Source organism: Catharus ustulatus, chromosome W, assembly GCF_009819885.2.
Source record: "Catharus ustulatus isolate bCatUst1 chromosome W, bCatUst1.pri.v2, whole genome shotgun sequence".
In the NCBI taxonomy this organism is placed as follows: Eukaryota; Metazoa; Chordata; class Aves; order Passeriformes; family Turdidae; genus Catharus; species Catharus ustulatus.
In genome coordinates this window covers 3,486,519-3,504,279 of record NC_046261.2, presented here as the reverse complement: position 1 = coordinate 3,504,279, position 17,761 = coordinate 3,486,519, and the positions used below count along the sequence as shown (strand labels likewise).

The following is a 17,761-nucleotide window of genomic DNA, read 5'->3' as shown; positions in this document are numbered from 1 at the left end:
TACCACAGAATTGCCTAAAATTCTTTAAGAGGTTATATACAATAAGGGAAATGAGGAGTGCACACAGCCTTGCCATAATTTAGACACCAATACTGCTTCAACTGGTTTCTGAAACACTGCAGTTTAAAAATGAAGCTATACTAAATACTGTTAGTGATTAAAGTGCACTTTAGAACTAAGCCATCCTCATTCACCAGCCTCTGGCATACCCTATGATCAGTAAAGAATTACCACTTCTAGAATAGCTGTGTAAAATATCTTCTAGTTTCCTCAGTGAGGTTTGTATAATCAAAATCAGTACAGGCCAGAGAACTCAGCCAGAAATTATGCTCTTACTTGGGGGGAGGAATATGAAAGAACACAGCAAAGCTAGTTTTCATACTTGCACCCACATACTTGAACATCATGCTTTAAAGTTATACTTAGAATGCTCAGCATTACCTAGCATCTTTCAGAGACCTCCAAGTGTTTTACAAGAGCAAGTATTTTCTACTACACCAACAAGACTATGAATACCTTACTATGCTTATGTGGTCAGGTTTCCCAATACAGACAGTTCCAAGAACTATCTACCAGTCCTCACAGCAGTTGTATTAAACAGCTAGTATAAACAATTAAGCTTTCTGATTAGTTAGGCAGCTATATAGCTAAAAGCACAGGAGTTTGCAAAACTGTTTTTATTTTACCTTTAATGCTTTAATTACATTTTTCAATCACATCTGTAGAGCTTTTAAAGTGAAATTAGAGCACTTTCCTAGAAGTAGTGTATTTTACTAGAGCAATGTAGTTCTTAAATATGATGAACTTTCCCTGCACTGTACTTACAAGAGAGCTAAGCATCTGCATTTTACAGATAAAGAAAAAAACAATAAGAAAGACACTTTTGAAGTGGTAAGGTGGGGAACTAAGTCTATTTAGCATTATCAGAGAAAATATTAAGCAAGATCAAACAAGACAGTTCACAATTGCACCTAGTCACAGAAAATACCTGACTTAAAGAGAAAGTTTTAAAGGAAAATAAATTCTACACACGTGCAAGAACACCATTTTGGATTACATTCAGATTTTCTTGTATTATGTCTTACCATCAGGATATTCAAGTACACACATTTAATTATTTCCCACATATCCTGAGGTAATGTTATTTTATTCCATATCTACCTGTGCCCAAAACTTGTTACTGTGTCTTTAAGAACTGGTAGTGCAGCCAGGAACAGACTCTGAGGAGGGGGGCAAGGGTGTGTTTTGAGGGAGCTTTTAAAGTCTGTTGGAACAAGCAGCTGGCCTCCTTTTGCTGCATGGCTTTTGCTTTGCTGGCTGTTTGGGTTTTGCTTAAGTAGAGTTTTTTTGCGTTTTGGGTTCTCTTTTAATTTTGTTTTTCCTTGTCTCAGAGACACTGCAGTTAGCGGCTTTGAGCTCCCTTAGGGTGAATTCCTCAGCTGCCTGTCTGCAGCCAGGGCATCGAACTGACAGTAGCAGAGGGACCACCGCTCTAGTTCAAGTTGCTGGTGGCTTGTCAGCAGTGCCCAGCCAAGGAGAAAAAAATATGGAAGTGGAGACTTTAGCAAAAGCTGTCACCATAGAGAGAAAGGCGGGAGATCTGCTTCAAAGGTAGTCATTTTAGTTTTGCAACTGTAGCCACTCGTAAACACTGAATTTCACAATTAGAAACTGTTTAAACAAGAAAAGCCAGTGAGGTCCTGGAGTCGGGCCAGGATCTAAATAAACACGATCTAAATAACACCAGAAATGTGATAAGATATAAAATAGCAATTCTTACCAAAATCAGCTATCTTGGCATTCATGTGTGCATCAAGCAGTACATTTTCAGGCTTCAGATCTCTATGTACTACCATATGCCTGTGACAATAATCCACACCAGAAAGGATTTGCTGGAACAGACGTCTACTTTCCTTTTCATCAAGCTAAGACAAACAAAGGTTTTAAACAATTTTGAGACAGTGGAAGGATAACTTGATTTTCCTCTGTATGAACTGAAGGAAACTTTCCAATGACCAAAAGTTATCATTTATAATTTTGATACTTTACACAGCAGATGTTAGATACTCAGTAATTAGAAATATTAGCACGCAAACATCAACTTTGTCTAATTAGAATATCAATGAACTTAGATATTTAAGCATGGTATAAGATTAATGTTGATAAAAGCTGATAACACTCAGTATATAAGTGATAAATTTTGGATGCTGCTTATGCTCCTATTAGCAGTTAGACCTAAACAGTAGACTTAACTGGATATTTCCTATAAACACACCCTAAGCCATGTCAAAGTTTGCTCAGTCTAACAACTAAAAGTATCCTGGTTATCTAGATGGTTTGCCAAAAGTGACTTTAGGACTTTCACAGAAACCAATCTATTAGTAGAAGAGGGTAATAAGGGGACAATAGTAGCTTTTCAATAAGTTTATACTGAAGAAAGTTTTCAGCTACTCCAACTGGGTAACATATCCATCCAGTTTGTACATAGTAATTGCAAATTAACATATCACTATCATTTATTCCTCAATAGAGTGGAAAAATGCTACAAGGTCATACATATAGATCTGAAACATGTTAATATATAACAATTTTTATTTTCAAAACAAGATATAGTCATAATATTTTAATTGCTAACCACAAAATTAATGTTGAATACATAAGAAACAAACCTTCATTTAACAGGAAGGTTGCAAAAGCAATAACAGAATGCAAGTGGGACTACTTCTTACCCTTCCATTTTTACAGATATAATCAAACAGTTCTCCTCCTGAAACATATTCCATCACCATGAAAATGTCAGTTGGTGTACTGATGACCTGATACCTGATAAGAATAAGTATCTGTTAGTCTATGCACTCAGTAAAAGCAGATAGTTACATTTAGTTAAAACCAAAGTTGTGCAGAGTCAGATAAAAGTATACTTAAAAAAAAATTAACAGTCCATTTACAGCTACTGGAATAATAATATTTTTCAGAAGCTATTTCTTCTCCTTTCACTATGTGATACCATCATTGCCAAGACTACCAGGGAATTTGTATTTCCCACAAGGAAGATCAGTCTTTGTACTTTCAGAGGACTATTCTCAGTCTAAATGTTTTCTGTGAAGCTATATACGGTGCTGTCTCACAGACATTTTAGTGTAATGAGGAAGGGATTCAAAAGGACTTTGCTAGTGTCTCAAAAAGCACACACCCTTCAACTTTAACAGGCAAAAACCCCTTTGCCTTGTCATAAAGTATACTTCAAGACTTGAAAAAATATTCATGATTGAGAGTACAGTAATTTCATGAATACAAGCCGCACGGACTATAAGCCGCATCTCTGGGTGTTGGCAAATATTTCGTTCTTTGTCCATAAATAAGCTGCACCTGAGTATAAGCCGCTCTGTCGTTCGCAGCGAGGACCCGCGTGCAACGAAGTTGCCAAATAGTCACAGAACCGCAACAGAGCGGGGTTTACTGGCTCAGCTAAGGCTGTGCAGGCTCGGTCCGCTCGGGGCTGCCGAGGGGGCCAGGTGGCCCAGCCCGGCGCTGCCACTCGGCGGGGTCGCTCGGGGCCGACCGCCGCTGCCACTGGGCTCGGTCACCCCGGCCCGGCGCTGCCCCGCGGTGGCAGGCAGGTACGGAGCCCGCCGGCACCCACGGCGGCAGCGGCAGGCGGGGACGGAGCTTCCCCGCTCCCGCAGTGGCGGGCTGGAACGGAGCCTGCCTGCTCCTGCCGCAGTGGGCAGGGACAGGAGCCCCCCGCTTACCCCACGGGTCGCGGGGATGGCGGCATGGGGCCCCCGCCTTCCCCCCAGGCCACGGGGAAGGCAGTACGGGGCCGCCCCGTCTCTCCCCCGGGCTGTGGGAGAGGAGGAAAGGAGGGAGCTCTCCCGCCTCTCTCCCCGCCCCCCGTGCTGCCTGCAGGGAGCCAGGCTCCACCCGCAGCGCAACAGAGTAACAATTTGTAACTATCGCAAAATACCAGCTTTTACTGGCAAGTTGCTCGACTCGGCACCTCGGTTTCCACTTCTGGGGGTGGAAATGTCAGAAAATTATTCACATATTAGCCGCTCCTGAGTATTAGCCGCATTTCCGGTGCGGGAGCCAAATTTTAGTCAAAATGGTGAGGCTTGTATTCGTGAAATAACTGTAATTATCTTTTATAGACCTAAATTTGTCATTAGTACTTAAGAGTATGAACACCTTGGTTATTACAGTAATTTCACGACTATAAGGCACACCAGACTATAAGGCGCACTTTTTTTTGCAGCGAGGATCTGCGCGCAACAAAGTAAGGAATTAGCAACGGAATCCCGTGATAATGGAGTTTACTGGCAGGTGCTTAATTTGCAAACATTTTTCATGGATCGGCGTAGCCTTTAAACGCAGGCTAAGGTGCCCTCCCCGTGCCGCAGGCCCTGGCAATCCCGCCCGCCGCCGACACCAGCTGGCACGACTCTCGCAGTTCGTGGCTCGGCACGCAGCTCTCACTTCCGTGTTGGCAAATTTCCGAACTTTGTCCATATATAAGGTGCACCGGATTATAAGGCGCACTTCCAGGTTTCAATCAAAATTTTAGTCAAAAAGGTGAGCCTTATAGTCATGAAATTACTGTATATTTTTTATCAATATACTTTAAAGTTTGCTTTGAGGTTTTGAAAAAAATTAGTTTATGGTCAAATTCTCCACTTGGGAGACTGATATGTTTTCTACGTATCCTTACCTAAAGGTTGTTTAATTTTTTTTCTCCTTACAGCAGTCAGAATTGACCAACTTTTAACATAGCAAGAATATGCACACCGATAAACCTTCAATCAAAAAATTCAGATACTATATTAAGAAGACAGGAGGTAGCAATCGGGTGAAAATGAATGTTTCAAGGTACTACACTTAAGCATACAAATAACCCAACTGTTAAAAAATAATTGAATTCACAGACACTACAGAACTGAAATGTTCTTCCAAATGCTGATTCTAAAACAAGGGGGGAAAACAGACATACTCCAGCTAACAGAGAAGTTTTTCTTGACAGCAATGAGTTCAGATTATCTAGGTGAATGTATGTGTGCACATATATATGTGTGCATGTATTTATTTTAACAGATTAGCATTGTATTTTAACATTCCAATAGTCTGAATACTATTCTGAAGGAGTTATCTTCAAAGTTAACTTACCTAACATCTTATAGTCCAAGATGTTTTACCTTTACTAATTTTCTCTCAAATACCTTGGTTGAAAGTATGTCATGTACTTGAACATTCTGAAGTCATCACTAAGACTACAGAAATAACACTGCAATCCTTTTAATCCAAAAGCTACAGTGCAACTTCATTTCTAACACCCCTACTGTTAATGACCTTTCCCATAGTTGTGAAATTACTGAGCTCTATGCTTCAGGCAAACGAGTAAGTTTATATTTTAGATCTTTGTGGTCATTTTCCATCCTCTAGATAGTGAGATAGTGAAGAGTGCTGGAAGATAAACCTCTTAGTGTCACTGAAAAGAATGAGCCACGCTGCACCTCACATTTTCAGCCTTTTGGAAGATTCAGGCATCCTTCTCTATAGTCAGTTAGCTTTTCTAGTAATGGAAAAAGATGTTGTGAAATAGTTACATACCTATAAGTGAGGTTATCAAACCACACAGCATAGATGGCCAGAATGCACAGAGGCAATTTACATAGGAAAACAAGATGTATTTTATTGCTAGAGGTCAAAAACCACAAAAGGAGATGCTCCAAAGGTTTTTATTGAAAGCATGGTCTAAAAAGAAAATCTTACTGAAGAAGCTTTGCAACTGCATATATTGGTAAAGCACCGTATAAAAATTTTAATAAAGCATGCTGTTCCAAATTAGACATTGTCTAATTTGCAATATTCAGCTGAAATAATCTCATTACCTTTATATCAAGTATCTTGAGCGGCTACCTAGTGTTGTGGATAGGTAAAACCTTAAAAAATGAAGGCCTTGTAAAATCATGGTTCACTCCTGTCACTTTGGCTAAGTAGAAAGGGACTATGGGAGTGCCTCAGCTGAAATAGAGGTACAAAAACAAGTTATATAACCATTACGTGTTTACATCATGGTGTATGGTGGTTGGATTATGTTTGTTGTATTTTAAAAGTGTGTAACTCGTAAAAGCTTAACTGTTTAAAAAGGCCTGGTTTTTGCAATAAAGTTCTCTTTTGCACCTGCCTAGGGAGTCTGCGGTGCTCTGCTTCGTAACAACCTAGCAGTTCCCTAATAGAGCTAATAGCACAAGTAGCATGATACAAAGTCTCCAGCAAGTCTATCTACACAACAGTATCAATTATAGCTCAAATGCTATTTACATTCAGGCTAATAATCCTTCTGTTTTGGAAATGCAGGATGACCAACTGAAAAGCTTGGTACCCATCAATTTTTCCATCATCTCCTTTGTCTTGTCCTTTCTCTCAACATGCAGAAGAGAAAATTCTCCCCATAATTTCCCAAGAAAGAAATTGCAACTTGAAACCTGTGAAGATGACTTAAAAGTTCGACAGCACAAGAAGTACAGTAATTTCACGACCATAAGGCACACCGGAATATAAGGTGCACCTCCGGGAGTCAGCAAATTTCACAACTTTGTACATTATATAAGGCGCACCGGACTATAAGGTGCACTTTTTTTTTGCCGTGAAGATCCGTGCCGCACGCAACAAAGTAACTAAGTAGTAACAGAATCCCGCGATCGTGGATTTTACTGGCAGGTGCTCAATTTGCAAACATTTTTCACAGATTGGCGTAGCCTTTAAACGCAGCCCCAAGCGCCCTCCCCATGTGCGGGGCCTGGCACTCCCACTCGCCCTCGGCTGGCGAGGTGGCACTCTGGGCGACTCGGGGCTGCCGCACCTCGGGGCAGCCATGGCTCACACCTCGGGGTTGCTGCGGTTCAGGGTGGCTCAGGGCCGCCACGGTTCGCGGCAGCTCAGGACTGCCCGCGGCTCGGGGCGGCTCAGGACTGCGGGCGGTTCGGGCGGCTCAGGACTATGGGCGGTTCAGGGTGCCTCGGGGCTGGGTGGGCTTGGATCAGTCCTGCTTTTCCCCTGTCGGGGCCGGGCGGACTCGGCTCAGCCCCGCTGCCCCCTCCACTGGGGCCGTGCAGGCTCGGATCAGTCCCGCCGCCCCTCTGCCCGTGCCGTGTGGGCTTGGATCAGCTCCGCCGCACCCCCGCCGGGCTTGGGGCAGCTCAGGACTGCGGGCGTCTTGGGGCGCCTTGGGGTGGCTCGGGACCGCCCACGGCGCGGGGCCACCCGCGGCTTGGGCCAGCGCGGGGCCGCCCGCAGCACAGGGTGGCGTGGGGGTCGCCCGCTCCCTCTCTCCCTGCACGGTTCCTGCTGGTCAGGGGTTGCCCGGTCCCGCCCACCCCACACAGTTCCTGCTGGCCAGAGGCTGCCTGGTCCTGCCTACCCTGCGTGGTTCCTGCCGGTCATGGTCGCCCGCTCCCACCCCCCCTTGCAGCTCGGCGCTCCCGTGGCACCACTCCCCCTTGCAGCTCGGCTCATGGCTTGCACTTCCGGGTTGGCAAATTTCGCAACTTTATACATTATATAAGGTGCACTGGACTATAAGGCACACTTCCGGGTTCAGACCAAAATTTTAGTCAAAAGCGTGCACCTTATAGTCGTGAAATTACTGTACACATTCCTGTTCCAGTCCAAATATCTCAATTGGCACACTTACACTTCCTATTTAGTTTTAGCTACAGTTATGTACTTTGGATTTATTCATGAATTCTAACGGGCAGCACTACCAGCTCTGCAGCCAAACTAATCAGTTCAATAGTCTTCTGAAAACTGACCCACTGAAAAAGTCAGTGTGATCTGACACAATGAAATTTAGCTCCAGTATAAGTGCTGTTGCCAAATGAGTGTATAGGGATTGCATATATCAGTGAAAACATGATTTAAAGAAAAGACTGTCAATAAAGAAAACCTTAACTCCAACACCACAATTAACAGTGAAAGTCATTCACATTCTAAATTTCCCCTGCTAGATGTACAGGTTGACTTTATAGGAAAAGTTAAAAAGTCAATAATATTTATAATTTATTTCCTCAGACCAGATATAAGGTGTCTACTCTGGGATGTAATTGTACTCTGAACTCTGTTGATGAGCTACTGATCAAACGAATGTAAACAGGCACACTCTAAATATCACATTTATTTAGTTAAGTGGTAACAGCTATATTGAAGAACTCTGAAATATGAGATTACATTTAACAGACTGCACATCTTTCAGAAAAATCTAGTAGAGCACCATCTACATAGGAAAAAACAGGGCACTGAGCAACATAACCATAAAATAATATTTTTAGTAAAGAAAGCACAACAAATTTACTATAGAAGTACCCTTTACAATCTTGTTCTGAACTCAGTTTCTAAGCAGAAACAAAGCTCAAACATAATCAGAAAAAAGAAAACAAAAGCAGCTGCTAAAAAACTGAGATGGATGTTAGTACAAGCATCCATCATGCCACTACCTTCTATATACCTGCCCAAAGAATTTGTAAGTATAGAACTGTTTTAGGTTGCAATGCAAGATGCAACCAAAAGTGTGCATTCTGTTACCATCTGTTAAAACCAGGTGGGGCAGTGTTCTTTATCTCTTCCATCATCCAGTCATTAAAACTCTAGGGGGAAGAATATCCTCTGTTAATGAGCCAGCTGTTAAAACCAGGTGGGGCAGTTTTCTTCATCTCTTCCATGACCCATCCTCCCTCCAGGGGGATATCTTCTGTTAATGGACCATTGAGTCTCACTGCACGACTGATAAAATTGGATCATTCCATTGTGAGATGCTCTAGCCTGGGGGAGGAGCCAAGCATTCCTACCTTGTCATAATCTGAGATTTGGAATACCACAGTCATCCTTTTTTCCACTGGATTCCCAGAGGATGACCAGACCCGCCTATATCACTACTGGACCTTCAGAGCAAAACTACACCCTTCTACAGGATCACTGCTTCAACAGAACCACATCTGTCACTCCAGGAGGACTGCAGTCACCATTTAACTGGACTGCTACCAACACCCTGACTGATAGAGTGTCAGGTTATAGTCTGACTTGGTCAGTGTTTTTGTACTACTGAATTTTATTTTAATTTTCCTATTAAATTGTAGTTCTGACTTAGGATTGCCCACTGGTTTTCTTTCAAACCAGCACAAGAACTAATGGAAGCCCTCTGCCCTGCAGAATAATCAGTTTTGTGAAAATGCATTACAAAGTACACCAAAAATGGTTACAATAGTTGAAAACTTGCTACTTTCCTAAAAGTATACCACAAACAGTATTTCCCTTTAAACATGTTTCAGACCAGTGTGAGCAAGGGACTACTGTTTAAATAGATATGATTATAGCAAGAAAAACTTACAGTTTAATTATATGAGGATGTCTGAAGAGTTTGAGGTTCTGGATCTCCCTGCGGATTTTTCCTACAACATCAAGGCTGCGAATCTTCTGTCGATTTAGGATCTTCACTGCGACTTTATGCCCAGTTAATTCATGTTTACCAACTGCAAGAAACAAGGCCAAGAAATATCACAGTTAAGATGCAAACATTCCACATTATCTCCATTATCTTTGGGGAGGTTGAAAAACAGATGGCACATAATTTCTTCTGCCCTACTCCAATTTCTCCCACAATTCTATCATTGGAAAATGAACTGGATATGTAGGAACAAACCTTAAACCTAACGCTCAGAAGTCTTGCAGCAATACTAGGTTTTTGCGGTACTGAAAACAAAGCATTTTGCATCCCAAAACACTGCTATTCTTTCTAATTAGGGAGACCATTTTCTTTCCCTATACAAGTCACTCCAAACTTTTGGCTCACTTGGCAACCTGCTCAGACATGCTCTTCTACTTTATCTGCAAGGATACTCTTACTAAGGACATCATCGCTATCCTTTCCTCAAGAAGCCTGTTTCAGCAATTACTCTGAATTACTGCTAAAAGTATCTAATCAGTTTACTTAGTAATTATTTATCTGTCTTTGGAACAGTCTGACCTTATATAACTTCCACATTCTGTGCAGCAAACACCAGGACTTTATTATATAAGTGACAAAAGTTATATGAAATGCACAAAATAAAATCCAGTAGTAACTATGAGAAGCAATGCAAACATACAACTTCTTACATTCCTCAGTTTCTTTCCTACTTCTGAGAGAGTTTAATTTTTCTTTCAACAGGGGAACTTGAAAATGTAAAACATTTCCTAGACAGGTAATCCTCTTAAATTCCTTAATTTTGCAGATGCTATTGAAAGTAGGTACAACAGAGTTGCTAAGAATAATTTTCTTAAACACAACATTATATCACAGATAAACCAAAAAAGGTCTCACTTCCAATAGAAGGCTTCGTTATCTGCATTAGTTTCTGCATGCAGTGATTTACCACTGCCAATATCATGGTTCATCCTTGTCCACTTGAATGGACATTAGTAAAAGACCTCTGCTGAACACAAAATTAATTACAAAGATTACAAAAGTAATCTTCCCTTTGCTACATAATGTAATAGCAAATACAAGTTTTTCCACAAGCATTTAATCAAGACAGAAATATTTGTATTTTTTCTACTGTAAAGCAGTTTTGCAGCTTTGTTATTGTTTGTATGCTATCACATTAGAACTGTTAATCCCAAGGAGAAAACATACTGAAATGCCATTGTGCTTTTAAGTTAAGCCTTTATCCACATGCCATAGATTATTTATTGTATGATGAAACAGTTCAAACTATCTGGTATCAGCAAAACAGCAGACACTAACTGGTAACAGACTGCTGACTACTTTTGAATTTGGCATAAACACAACTGAAAGCAAGACCTGAGATAACATCATGTAAAAAAGAAGCCAGTATTATATTTAAGAAAGCTACTTTGTATTACCTTGTACTGGTTTGGGGGACAGGTACTGCCAAGAAATAGGCAGGAGCTTTTCATAAAATGCAGAGTGAAAATCCCCTCCCTTCAATTTATTATAATTAGGAAATTAGGGGCTCTCAGGCAAAGGTATGGGTTTAGGAATAACAGTTCTTTATTGATATGTCTACAAGACAAAACAAGAACAATACCAGCTATAAAAATCAGCGACAAAACAGAATAAAACTCAGTCCCAGTCCCTTTTCAAGTCACAGACACTCTTCTCCTCCGCAGGGCCCCAGTGGAGAGCAGGGCAGGTCCCTCGCAGCCGCGGCAGTAGCAGGCGGAAGCAGGGAGGCGGAGGCGGTAGAGCCGTGTCCCAGGTGGGAGAAGGGTGAAGGAAGAACTCCCCGCTCACTGTTCGGGGCCCGGTTCTCAGCAGTGGCCTCAGAGGCAGGAGGTTGTAGTGGAGCAGGGTGCAGGGTAAATCCGACCGCAGAGAAATCTCTCTCCCCGGTGTTCAGACCAGCGAGTGTCGCAAGCAAGAAAAAAAAACAACCAGTCACCCGGACCCCCAAACCCTGCCAGCAATTGAGGGAGGCAGACAGCCTCCACCCATCCCTTTGGCTTGAGAATCAAAAGCTGAGGGAGCCGCCCGGCTGACTTCCTTAGCATGATAATGGGTAAAAACTCTCCACAGAGGAAGAAGAGTAAAACACCCCCAACCCCCAATATTATCCACCCTGAAATTTTCCCATACCACTATGGTACATCAAATTAAAACCTTTAAATTATATACATACATGCAGTTACAGACACAGTATCATAGACAGTTCACCCTAGAACAAGGTCTCCTTGGGGTATGCATCGGGTCTCTCCATCCTTTTGCATCACCCACCAGGTACAACCTGGCCCTTGAGCGAAAACAACCCCACGGATGGGATTGTCTTTGCTGGAGACAGAGTTCACCCAAACAGTTTTCCCTAGCATACCTCTCATGTGTATCACGGGAACCTTATCCCCATCTGGTGTTCCCAAGGGCTCAGATTGGGCAGGGCCTGCTCGGTTAGTGGAAACCTGCATATTTACTAACCATGTGGCCTTTGGTAGATTACTCTCCCAGTTGTTAAAAGTCCCCCCACCAAGTGCCTTTAATGTGGTTTTAAGCAGGCCATTGAACCGTTCGACTTTCCCAGTTGCTGGTGCATGGTAGGGGATATGGTACACCCACTCAATGCCATGTTCCCTAGCCCAGCTGTTTATTAGGCTGTTCTTGAAATGAGTCCCTGTCCTAGTTTGGAGGACAGGTGTCTGCTAAGAAAGGCAGGAGCCTCTCTTTGAAATGGAGAATATAAACCTCCTCCCTCCAAATTATTATAATTTTGAAATTAAGGGGCTCTCAGGCAAAGATATGGGAATTAGGAATAACAGTTCTTTACTAGGAAAATTAAAATAGAAATACAGCACTACAAAGAACAAACCCCAAACACTGACAAAGAGTACAACCTGACACCCCGTCAGTCTGGGTGTTGGTAGCAGTCCCATTAAACGGGGGCTAAAGTCCTCTTGCAGTGACAGATGTGGTTCAGTTGAAGCAGTGGTCCTGTACAATAGGTACAGTTTCCCTCTGAAGGTCCAGTGGTGATGTGGAGAAGTCCAGTTTTCCTCTGAAGTCCAGTGGAAAAATGGCTCTCGTAGTGTTCCAAAGTCTCAGTTTTTATCTTGGTAAGAAAGGTTTGGCTCTTCCCCCAGGCTGGAGCATCTCCCAATGGGTTGAAGTCATTTTATCAGTCATACAGTGGGACTCAATGGGCCATTAGTTGAAGATAACTCACTGGAGGAAGAATGGGTTGTGAAAAGATAAAGAACAATGCCCCACCTGGTTTCAATGGATGGTCCATAGCAGAATATCCCCCATGGAGACAAGGATCACTGCCCTACCTGGTCTCAACAGATGGTGATAGAATAGATACTTTTGATCACATCCTGTATTGTAACCCAATACAGTCTCATTGTCTGATTCAATTCTCTCAAAAGTACCATGCCTCCAAAGGACTTGTTTCTCAAGGCCCAAGATGGTGCTCCAAGCAGTGGTGTGAGGCACTGGGTAGGTCTCAAACCATCCAGTGGTGGCTTCCACCATGGTTAGCACGTAGCGCTTGCTTTGGCGGGTTTGAGGCAGTGTGATGTAGTCAATCTGCCAGGCTTCCCCGTACTTATATTTAGACCAACGCCCACCATACCAGAGGGGCTTCACCCGCTTGGCTTGCTTGATGGCAGCGCACGTGTCACAGTCATAGATAACCTGAGAAATACTGTCCATGGTTAGATCCACCCCGCGGTCTCGTGCCCACTTACAGGTAGCGTCTCTGCCCTGATGACCTGAGAAATCATGGGCCCATCGTGCCAGGAACAATTCTCCCTTGTGTTGCCAATCTAAGTCTATCTGTGACACCTCTATCTGTGCATCCTGATCTACCTGCTCATTGTGTCAGTGCTCTTCGTTAGCCCGACTCTTGGGAACATGGACATCCACATGACGGACCTTTACAGGTAGTTTCTCTACCCGAGTGGCAATGTCTTTCCACTCATCAGCAGTCCAGATTGGTTTTCCCCTACAATGCCAGTTTTCCTTTTTCCACCTGTCCAGCCAGCCCCACAGAGCACTGACTACGATTCAGGAATCAGTGTAAAGGTAGAGTTTTGCCCACTTCTTTCTCTCAACAATGTCCAAGGCCAGTTGAACAGCTTTGAGTGCAGTAAGTTGACTTGATCCACCCTCTCCTTCGGTAGTTTGTGCAACCTGTTGAGTGGGGCTCCATACGGCTGCTTTCCACTTCTGGTTCATCCCCATGATGAGGCAGGAACCATCAGTGAAAAGAGCATAGCGTGTTTCATCTGCTGGCAGTTGGTTATACGGTGGGGCTTCCTTAGCCCGGGTTACTTGTTCTTGCTCCTCGTCATCGGCAAGACCAAAATTTTCACCTTCTGGCTAGTTCGTAATTATCTCCAAAATCCCAGTGCAATTCGGGTTTCCAATGCGGGTGTGCTGCGTGATGAGGGCAATCCACTTGCTCTATGTGGTGTTGGTGGCGTGGTAGGTAGAGGGAACCTTTGCTTTGAACATCCACCCCAGCACTGGTAGTCAAGGTGCCAGGAAGAGTTCTGCTTCCGTGCCAATCACTTCTGAGGCAGCTTGGACTCTTTTATAGGCAGCCAAGATCTGCTTCTCTCTGGAGATGTAATTGGCTTCAGACCCTCTATAGTTTCGGTTCCAGAATCCCAGTGGCCGGCCTCGGGTTTAACCAGGCACCTACTGCCAAAGGCTCCAGGACAGGTCATGGTTCCCGGCTGCAGAATAAAGCACGTTCTTTACCTCTGGTCCTGTCTTGACTGGGCCAAGGGCTACTGCATGAGCAATCTCCTGTTTGATCTGGGTGAAGGCTTGCGGCTGCTCAGCACCCCAGTGAAAATCATTCTTCTTGCGGGTGACCAGATAGAGAAGGCTCACAATCTGGCTTTACTCAGGAATGTGCATTCTCCAAAAACCTATGGCATCTAGGAAACCTTGTGTTTCCTTCTTGCTGGTTGGTGGAGACATCGTGGTGATCTTATTGATGTCCTCAGTGGGGATCTGGCATCGTCCGTCTTGCCACTTTACTCCCAGGAACTGGATCTCTCGGGCAGGTCCTTTGACTTTGCTCTTTTTAATGGCAAAGCCGACTCCCAGCAAAATCTGGATGATCTTCTCTCCTTTCTCAAATACCTCCATTGCCATATTCCCCCACACAATGATGCCATCAATGTATTGTAGGTGTTCTGGAGCTTCACCCTTTTCCAGTGCAGCCTGGATCAGTCCATGGCAGACGGTGGGGCTATGTTTCCACCCCTGGGGCAGACGGTACCAGGTGTACTGCACGCCCCTCCAGGTGAAAGCAAACTGAGGCCTACACTCTGCTGCTAGAGGAATGGAGAAAAATGCGTTTGCAATGTCAATGGTGGCATATCACCTTGCTGCCTTGGACTCCAGCTCGTACTGAAGTTCCAGCATGTCCGGTGTGGCAGCACTCAGCAGTGGAGTCACTTCATTCAATGCACAATAGTCCACAGTCAACCTCCACTCCCCATCAGACTTGCACACAGGCCAGATAGGGCTGTTGAAGGGTGAGTGGGTTTTGTTGACCACCCCTTGGCTCTCCAACTCACGGATCATCTTGTGTATGGGGATCACGGCATCTCGATTCGTTCAGTACTGCCAGCGGTGAACTGTTGAGGTGGCAATTGGCATTTGTTGCTCTTCCACCTTCAGGATTCCCACTGCAGATGGGTTTTCTGACAGTCCAGGCAAGGTGTTCAACTGCTTAATGTCCTCTACCACTACAGTAGCTATTACAAAAGCCCACCTGAATCCCTCTGAGTCTTTGTAATACCCATTCCTGAGAAAGTCTATGCCTAATATGCACAGTGCCTGTGGGCCAGTTACAATTGGATGTTTCTGCCACCCCTCCCCTGTTAGGCTCACCTCAGCTTCCAGCAAAGTCAATTCCTGTGATTCCCCTGTCACCCCAACAATGGAAACAGGTTCTTCCCCCACATGTTCTGATGGTATTAGGGTGCATTGTGAACCAGTATCAACTAATACCTTATATTTCTGTGGCTTTGATGTGCCAGGCCATCGGATCCACACCATCCAATAGATTCTGTTATCCCATGCCTCTCCCTGGCTAGAGGCAGGGCCTCTCTAGCCCTGGTATTATTCCTTTCCTGGGCATACATCGCAGAGGTTCCTTCAAGTGGGTCTGACAGATTATTCTCCCTTCTGTAATACCCTGCACCTTGATTATGGGAGGTTGAGGTTACCTTTACTTTAGTGGAGCTCCCTCGGTTAGCATTTCCCTCCCTGAGTTGACGCACCTGTGCTGCCAGGACAGAAGTGGGTTTCCCATCCCATTTTCCCATGTCTTTCCCATGGTCATGCAGAAAAAACATAGATCAGTTTGTGGGGTGTACCCTCTTTCACTAGCTGGGGAGCGTTGGGCTGTAACCTTGGGGTATGAGACTCGCATTGGTGCTGCACTGATCTTCCTCACCTCTTCCCTTATCTCCTTCATCTCCTCCCTTATCCCCGCCTGTATGCAATCCTTGACCACGGCAGAAAGGTGGGCCTGCATTGCACCATTCTTCATACTGTGAAAATCCCTAAGCTTGTTAGTAACAGAGTTCACTGTTTCTCGGTGTTCATCAGCATTAATCATGGCAATGAAGGTAGTATATTGAGATGGTCCGAGGTTTGCCAGATTCCACAACATCTGCCCTGTGCACCTGACCTTGTCACGGTCATTATCATGCTGCCCATCCCTCCCAAAGAGTACCTCCAGTACTGCCACTTCTTTCAGCTGTTGAATTTCTTCCTCAAGGGTCTTCCAGTGCATTCTATTGTGGTGCTCCTGCATTCTTTCTTTGTTGACAAACCTCTCTCACACTCATTAAAAGCTGTTCCCAGAGGGGAAGGGGGCCTGGCTCCCTTACGAATATCTGGTCCACACCTGAGTCCTGGGACAAGGATCCCAACTCAGTCCCAGTTCCTTTTCCAGTCGCAGACACTCTTCTCCTCCACAGGGCCCCAGTGGAGAGCAGGGCAGGCCCCTCGCAGCCATGGTAGCGGAGCAGGGTGCAGGGTAAATCCGACTGCAGAAACCTCTCTCCTTGGCGTTCGGACCGGCGAGTGTCCCAAGCAAGAAAAAAAAAACGACCAGCCACCCCGACCCCCCCAAACCCCGTCAGCAATTGAGGGAGGCAGACAGCCTCCACCCATCTCTTTGGTTTGAGAATCAAAAGCTGAGGGAGTCGCCCTGCCGACTTCCTAAGCATGACAATGGGGAAAATTCTCCACAGAGGAGAAAGAGTAAAACCCCCCCAACCCCCAACATACCTCTTGACATAATTTACCTAAGAAGGCAGTCAAAATATATTTATATTAGTCACCCTAAACCTCAGTGAGCTATCAGTCCTTCAAAAGAATCACTGCAAAAAGCTCCCTTTACAGACCTAACATTTCCTTCTATTTCTTTATTCTTTGATAATGCAAATTGCCTTTGTGTTTCACCATGGCTATGCATAACATGAAGATTTCCAAGACAGTCTCAAAGCAGCAATGACTCGTTTGAACTGTTGAAGTGCAGGAGCAAGTGTCTAAACTTAGTTCACCTAGCCTTCAACTGGAAAAGAAAACAGATCATGAGGTCATTCAGAGTAAATACGACATTCTTATGAAATGCAGGTACTAGTCCTGAAGGCTGTAGAAAAAAATCTGAACGAGCATATGCTGTGTTTGAGGCATTTCTGTCGTATGCCAAATAGCCAACCAAAGGCTTAGAGGAAGGTAGTCATTAGAAATATGAGCTAAATGTTTTCATTAATATTAAAAAAAAAAGAGTTAATGCTGTGATGCTGTGCAAAGGCATATTGCTGCACAACAACATTAGATAGCAAACTGATCTTCATTGTCCATTCTCAGATCTCTTATCATCCTTATCAGGAAGACCAATTTACATCAATTTTGCAGGCAATACAGACTAGGGGTTTGAACATATAGCCTCGAACAGATTCTGAATATTTACAAAGTTAATTTTTATCCTCATTTTCTCAGTACAAATCACTGAAAGTCTAACTATTTAAAAAAATATACAAGTTTGCTTTTGCCTGCAGCAGGAATCATCAGCACTTTTTTAAACACATAATTGATTTTGGTCCAGTACCCTTTTATTCCACAGTTTTTTACTTCTGTGGTGTTTTAGCTTTGCCTGAATATTGGCTAGAAACAGCTTTCTTCTCCATGACTGCCCATCTGAGGGACAGTCAAATGAGCTAAGCCTGTCAGTAGTTAACTCAGGCT

The 17,761-nt window shown here is 43.9% G+C and overlaps 1 protein-coding gene across 10 annotated transcripts in view; it reads right to left on the bottom strand.

Moving 5' to 3' along the window:
* The window catches only part of LOC117005077 (5'-AMP-activated protein kinase catalytic subunit alpha-1-like), a 70,909-nt gene that overhangs the window by 36,224 nt on the left and 16,924 nt on the right, over nt 1-17,761 (bottom strand). For 9 of the 10 annotated variants that reach the window (XM_033076316.1, XM_033076318.1, XM_033076320.1 and 6 more), the window contains 3 exons: nt 9,380-9,521; nt 2,730-2,823; nt 1,781-1,925 (listed from right to left, as the gene is read on the bottom strand). In XM_033076316.1, the coding sequence (XP_032932207.1) occupies nt 1,781-1,925; nt 2,730-2,823; nt 9,380-9,521 (381 nt within the window). Of the gene's footprint in view, nt 1-1,780; nt 1,926-2,729; nt 2,824-9,379; nt 9,522-17,761 lie in introns of those variants that run through there. The other variant, XM_033076324.1, reaches the window with a different exon arrangement.